The 6,774-nt window shown below is 50.9% G+C and overlaps 2 protein-coding genes across 2 annotated transcripts; one reads left to right on the top strand and one right to left on the bottom strand.

Annotated features, from left to right (window-relative positions):
- On the top strand, positions 1–1,161 carry LOC109772298 (BTB/POZ and MATH domain-containing protein 3-like). The gene has a single exon (XM_020330984.1). The coding sequence runs from the start codon at positions 1–3 to the stop codon at positions 1,159–1,161; it is 1,161 nt and encodes a 386-aa protein (XP_020186573.1).
- A 2,823-nt stretch (positions 1,162–3,984) lies between these two features.
- On the bottom strand, positions 3,985–5,562 carry LOC109772321 (chlorophyllase-2-like). Its single transcript, XM_020331001.4, has 2 exons — positions 5,256–5,562; positions 3,985–5,109 (listed from the first exon to the last, which is right to left on the bottom strand). The coding sequence occupies exons 1-2, from the start codon at positions 5,487–5,489 to the stop codon at positions 4,372–4,374; spliced, it is 972 nt and encodes a 323-aa protein (XP_020186590.1). The 5' UTR covers positions 5,490–5,562; the 3' UTR covers positions 3,985–4,371.
- Positions 5,563–6,774: the final 1,212 nt, after the last annotated feature.

Here is a 6,774-nt window from a genome sequence, read left to right as displayed (position 1 = left end):
ATGCCGTTTGCCGGCGTATCTGTCATCTCTGATGGTAAGCTGCAATCTGCATCGGTCGTCGTCTGCAGCGCGGCCAGCGGCTACCATCTGTTCATTGTGGATGGCTACTTACGTAGCAAGGAGAAAACACCCAACGGGAAGAGCATCAAGTCTAGGCCTTTTAGGGTGGGAGGCTACTGGTGGGTCATCCTGTACTCGCTCAACGGCGAGCGCTCCCAAGACGAGGGCCACACTTCCATTACCCTTGCTCTCGATCAGGATGTTTCGCGCCATGTCAAGGTGCAGTTCGAGTTCAGTTTCATCGACCAGATCGTCAAGCAGGACTCGGCACGCATTCACTTAACCGAGGTCATCTCTGTTTCGACTGGCACCTCGTGTGGCCACCATAGGTGGATGAAGAGCAGGGACTTTGAGGCGTCGAGACATCTCAGGGATGACAGTTTCATCATCCGGTGCGACGTGTTTGTTGCGACTGCCGTCGGTAGCATTGCTCCCACCTCGACCACTGAGGTGCCCAAGCCGGACGTACTCCGGCAATTTGGATATCTTCTTCAAACCAAGTTGGGTGCGGACGTGACGTTCGAGGTCGGTGGCGAGATGTTCGCCGCGCATCGGTGTGTGCTTGCAACTCGGTCCTCGGTCTTCAGGGCGCAGCTCTTTGGCTCCATGATGGAGGGTACTACTAGTGTCATACACATAGAAGGTATGGCACCAAGTGTGTTCAGGGCCTTGCTAACTTTCATCTACAATGACTCGCTGCCCAAGAGGGAGGTTGACAACATGGAGGAGGATGAAAATGAAGGAGACACGGACGAGGACGAGGACGAGTCGGAAGAAGAATATGATGAAGATGACGAACAAGTAACGTGGCTGCAGCACTTGCTTGTAGCGGCGGATAGGTACGATCTCCCAAAACTCAAGTTGATGTGCGAAGACGAGTTGTGTGAGCACCTAGACGTGAGCTCGGTGGCGACTATTCTTGATCTAGCCGAGCAGTACCATTGTTCTCGCCTGAAGGAGGAGTGCGTGCGGTTTGCGCGACTCCTGTCTCCCGCAAAGTTACAAATCTTATTGTCAACCAAAGGCTGGAAGCATATAGCTAAAACCTATCCGGATGTTGTGAACGAGCTCATAGTAAAGCTTGCTTCCAAATTCTACTGATCTACACGTCTTGCTAGCTACTTTGCTACACAAATGTTAGACCTTGTGCTAGGGAAACATCTGGTGTTCATCACATTGAATGAATGGTCTTTAGACTCAATTTTAAGTGCATGGCTCCATTGATCTGCATTCGTTCAAAGTGCTAGTTCCCTTAGCAAGTACTCATGTTTTTATTCTCAACAGAATGATCGTATTTAGGGTTTTGAACCATGTGCTGATGTGACGGTGAAAACAGTATTGAAATTACTTTTTCATGGTATTGTTTGAATCTTTGCACGTATTTTATACTAGATAACTGCTTGTTAGTATATATAGTACAAAAATTGCAAGCGAATATCGGAATATGTATTGTATTGTATGGAGATTGCAGCAACTTTTTCTGACAATGCTTTGAAACATTATGAACAAGATGTCAACTAAGAAACTATACGCAGTTGACAGACATGACATGCATGGTGGATTAATAGGATTTCGGTCGAGATCCATCTAACTATGCAGTATTTGTGGGAGGCTCGTAGCCGTAGTCTCCGGCAGCAAACTTGTCCTCCGGATAGAACCAGGCAACAATTTGCTTCTCATCCCACCATCTCCCGCCCATCTCGATCTTTCAAAGATTCGAGCTGTCAAGACACGAGTACTCCAAAAAGACCCTCCCGACTCCAGCGACCACCGGATCGACATTGCTGGGGCCGGGCCGCGGGACAACCACATTCACCAGGTTGCTAAACACGCATGCTTCTTCGTCGACATCCTCCAAAAAGCGCCCGTAAAACTCGTCGTCCTCAAGGAGGTGGTGCGACGAGAGCATCTCGGTCAGGCATACCACCTTCGTTGCTCCGTCTTCGTGAGGTAGATGGTGCTGCCCCTGCACGGTCTGAGTAGGAGGATAATATTCGTGTACATAAGCACGTTCATCGCCTGGAGGGAGTTGCTTGGGAATGACCACGGGCCGAGGAAAGCCTGGAGCGCCCCACTGCAAGAAGCCAGGCAGAATCAAGTAAGTATGGCTGAAACAAACACACAATTCATCAATTAATTATGTTAACAGAAATCGAGGCAAACACCAGAGTATGGATGTATGCTTTGTTGGGGTTGAGAAAAGAAAAGAAATTAGGAAGGAGGTGCTAACATGGTAGTGGCTGGGCGGCAGGGACGGGTAGCTCAAGTTGGTCATGCGATCAAGGCTGCGGCGTCTCGGGATCCTGTGGGTGGCCGTGCTATCAAGGCGGCGGCGACTCGCGATTCTGTCCTCGACGTCAGCAACAAGTTGGCTCAGATCTGAAGAACCTTGGCTGTTAATGAACACGCGCCGCACAGTCCCCCGCTGCTGCAAGCCATGTAAAACCAAGTCGTCGTCGGTCGGCGGCGCCGGCGGGGAGGGCTTTCCGTAGTTGGCCATGCGATCTTGGACGCGGGGGGAGGCGATTCTGTCGGCCCGCGATCGACGCGGCGGCAACGCAATTCCGTCGGCCAGCCCTGGTCGGTTCCTGTTCTTGGGCCGGCCGGGTTGTTCGTATATAGAGGCCCGATGGTCGGTAAGGTCTGCGGAACGTGACCGGTTTCGGTTTCGATTCGATACTATTTCCCAGAATTGTTTTCAATGTAAATCCTTGTGTTGAATTTTTTTTGGAAGGCCTTGTGTTGTACACTAGTTCAAAACTACGACACTTATTTAAGATCAAAGAAAGTATTATTTTCCATAACTACTGGTTTTTTAGGAACGGGAAAGGTCATCATGACTAGTTTTTTTTTACAAAAATGATCTAGATTTATTATCCAAGTTCACCGAAAGTACAAAGCACCTCAAACATAATAAAATTAAATCGAGATTTCGAGACCACCGGACAACCACTACCGCCGCTAGAACAAGCCGTTGACGTGCCGATATCTTCGTTCCACTACCGAAGCCAGCTTGACCTTGTCGATGACACTTGAAAAATCTTCATGCACGTGCCCCTAAGAACTATCGCCCTGGAGCTGCAGTCGTCGTTGAACCCTCGACTAGTTTTTGACTATGTTTGATAGCTGTTGAATAACCTAGTCAAACCTAAACCCCCCCCCCCCCTCTCACCACGGCCTCCCACCTTGACAGCTCAAATTGTAGCGCCGCTCGCCAGATTTTCCCCCTTGCCATCCCTTCCAAGCCCACCGCAAAACCGCCGATCGGCGAGCACACACCCCTTCCGCGCGTCTCTCCTCCCCCACCTTCCTCTCCCTCTTCACCTCACGAGGCCACCGTGTTCGAGGCACCATAGACGCCGCCACCCATCAGTCGCATCACCGCCCTGATTCGGCAAGACCACCACCGCTCCAGCCTCCTCCTCTTCCTCTTCTATCTCTTCCCTACTCCTCATCCAGCCTCCCATTCCGGCCGAACTAGCGGCCGAGGCTCGCGCCAAATAGGGGCATCAACCGACAAGCAGAACCGAATGTCGGACCATGGAGCGATGATGTCGGGATTGGGAGCGGCGACTGCGTGGAGGTCGCTGGGTGGCGCGAGGTGGGGTAGGGAAGGAGCATGCGAGAGGGAGAAGAGGAGGAGGAGGCCGGACTTGCACGGCGGCGATTGGCCAGAGGCCATGGTGGCACGGCAGAAGGCGGCGGCGACAGCTATGGGGTGGGGCAACTGTAGGCAGTGGTTGGGTGAGTAAGGGGAGAGAGATATGGCTAGGTTAGTGGGTGGGTGATGTGGCAGACTGGTTGGGCTGATGACTAGGTAGGCAATGGTCAAAACCAGTCCAAGAATATATTTTTTGTCCTTTTTTTGAAGTTTGAGTTTGTAAAATAGACGATTTCATTGTTTAGGGTTGTATATTACACCATGGTGGTAGTTTGAGTTTGTAATATGGACTTCTCTCAAATTAGTTTCAGTTATAGTATGAGAAAAGAAAGTACAAAACTTCACAACAAAATAAATAATAGGAAGCTCATTTTGTTTTTTAGGGTACATGAACATCATTTAAGGATTGATAAATAGCACACAACACACACACACACACACACACACACACACACACACACACACACACACACACATATATATATATATATATATATTCAACATAGATACATGCACACATGACATGAGTGCTTATTATTTAGTAATTAGGAAGACTGGACGTGCTATAGTAGTCATGAGCCATGACATGGCCATGCACCAACACACCTTATTTAGGAGTAATAGATAGGCATAGGCACGTAATATAACTCTCACACAGACGACGGATCTGGCCGTCCAACCAAGCAAGGAAGAAACTCATCAACTTGGTCCAGGACAGCCGGCGCGAGCTCAAGGTTACGATATATGGCGATCAGTTCACGAGCATCGATTCGCAATTTAGCCCTGAGGAAGGCAACCATGGCTCCTCCCATGGTCCTCCTAGCAAGGTCTTTGGTGTTGTGTTGGTTCCTCATGCACATGCAGTTGTTGATAATGTAGGGCACATTGTCATCCAGCATGTCGAGATGCCCGTAGTCCTTCACCACGTGGTGGTAGCGAGGCGGCGCGCACTCCCTGTAGAATTCGGCGTGGTTCACGCCCACCGGGGCGCACGGAAATCCGCCGATGTGCTTGGGACCTAGCCCGGTCCCCATGACCAGCACCGGCATCCCCACGTCGAGGCAGTCAGGTTCAAAAGTGAGCACCTTGGGCTCCAACTGCTGGGCTCTCGAAACCCCGGCCACAGGGTCGACGCTGATGAGGGCGGAGAACTTGAGCTCCAGCTTGGTCTTGGCGTCCCCTAGTCCGAGGGCGACGGCGAAGGCCGTCTGGCCGCCTCGGCTGTGGCCGGCTATAGCCAGCTTGGTCAGGTCAGGCTCGACATGCTCAAGTTTGAACACGTCCTTGAGGACGTAGGCGAGCCCCTTGTCATGATCTGCAAGCCAGTTGGTGATTCGTTTTGTGGCGTCTATGTCGTCGGCATCGGGCTCGGACACCATCCAGTAGAGCTGTTGGCATTGCAAGCGTAGCAGTAGTTAGTCCGATGATGTATATGCAATAGACTGATATTTACTCCCTTTGTAAAGTAGTGATCTAAACGCTCTTATATTTCTTTAAAGAAGGAGTAATTATTAATGAGCAGGAGATGAGAGACCTGTGGTGCGACGGCGATGAAACCATGGGAGGCGACGTGTGTGAGGAGCTGCTCGTACCAGCTGTTGAGCATGTTCCAGCCGTGGAGGAAGACGATGACGGGGTACGCGCCGGCCTCCTTGGGCGCCACCACCATCAACGGCTTGGCCAGGTTCGGGATCATGCTCTTGTCCACGTGCTTCACAGCCACCTCCATTGGCCCCGCCTCGAACACCATCGTCGGCATGGCAGCCATGTTAGTTAGCTAGCTAGCTAGAGGCTAGAGCTTCTTCACACCGTAGATGTGCGTACGGAGTATTTCTTAGAGGGAGCAGCTTGGAGATATATGGAGATGAGAGCTTGCTTTGTGCAGGAAAGTGGCGCTGTATTTATACAAGAGGCCGGGCGCAGGAGATGATGAGCGCTTGTGGTTGCGGATCAAGGGTCATGCAATCGTACGTGAGGCGCGCATTTTTCTTTCCCACAAGAAATTGCAGCCATTTGTTTGTTTCGCACTGCGTCCTGACGGGCTGGCCCTTTCATCTTCTGGAGAGTTCTTGTACTGTAGCAGTACGTGGTGATAGACAAAGCAAGTCGTACGTGAGCCATGCATGCACGGCCAGCGGGCACCGAGCCACGTGCCACTGGTAGAAAAAGAGGCTTCCATACGCCCCATTAGTCCCCAAAACAATCGAACCGCGACAAAAGGGGTATTTAGTCGCGGTTCGGGAGGAGACCCGCGACCAACTATCTGGGCCCAGCGCGCTCGGTCTCCAGCTGGCGGACGGGAGGGGCTTTAGTCCCGGTTGGCCTGGCCAACCGGGACTAAAGGTCCCCGAAGGCCTTAGTCGCGGTTGGCCAGGCCAACCGGGACTAAAGGCCCATCCAGCTGGCGGACGGGAGGGGCTTTAGTCCCGGTTGGCCTGGCCAACCGGGACTAAAGGTCCCCGAAGGCCTTTAGTTGCGGTTGGCCAGGCCAACCGGGACTAAAGGCCCATCCCTATATATAGGACTCAGCTCACTTCACTTCACTCAGCTCACTTCACAATTTTCAGAAGGGGGTGGTGGGTTTGCTTTTGGTTCCTCCTATGCACACAAGGTGTTCGATGAAATGCCCGAGAGCCTGAAACAAACATGATATGAAGTGTCCGAGCCACACTTGAGCTTTCTCATTTATTTTTCCTCCGCGATCGCGGTTAGCAACTTGAACCTTTCATGTGTCATTGATAAAATATGCATGTGTGTAGTTCATTGTTTAATTTGTATTATTTCTAGCTAGTTAGTTTAACAAATGCATGATGGTTAATTATATACTTTATATAATAATAATGCAGATGAATCGGCAATGGATGTACGGTCCCCGACTCTCCGGCGAGTTCACTACGGGTTTGAAAGATTTCCTCGTAGTGGCAAATGCGAACAAGCAGCAAGGTTTTATTATCTGTCCATGTGTTGTCTGTAAGAATCAGAAGGGTTACTCCTCCTCAAGAGACGTTCACATGCACCTGCTTCGGCACGGTTTCATGCCAAGCTATAATTGT

Source organism: Aegilops tauschii, chromosome 5, assembly GCF_002575655.3.
Source record: "Aegilops tauschii subsp. strangulata cultivar AL8/78 chromosome 5, Aet v6.0, whole genome shotgun sequence".
Lineage (NCBI taxonomy): Eukaryota > Viridiplantae > Streptophyta > Magnoliopsida > Poales > Poaceae > Aegilops > Aegilops tauschii.
This window is presented reverse-complemented; position numbering and strand designations above follow the sequence as displayed.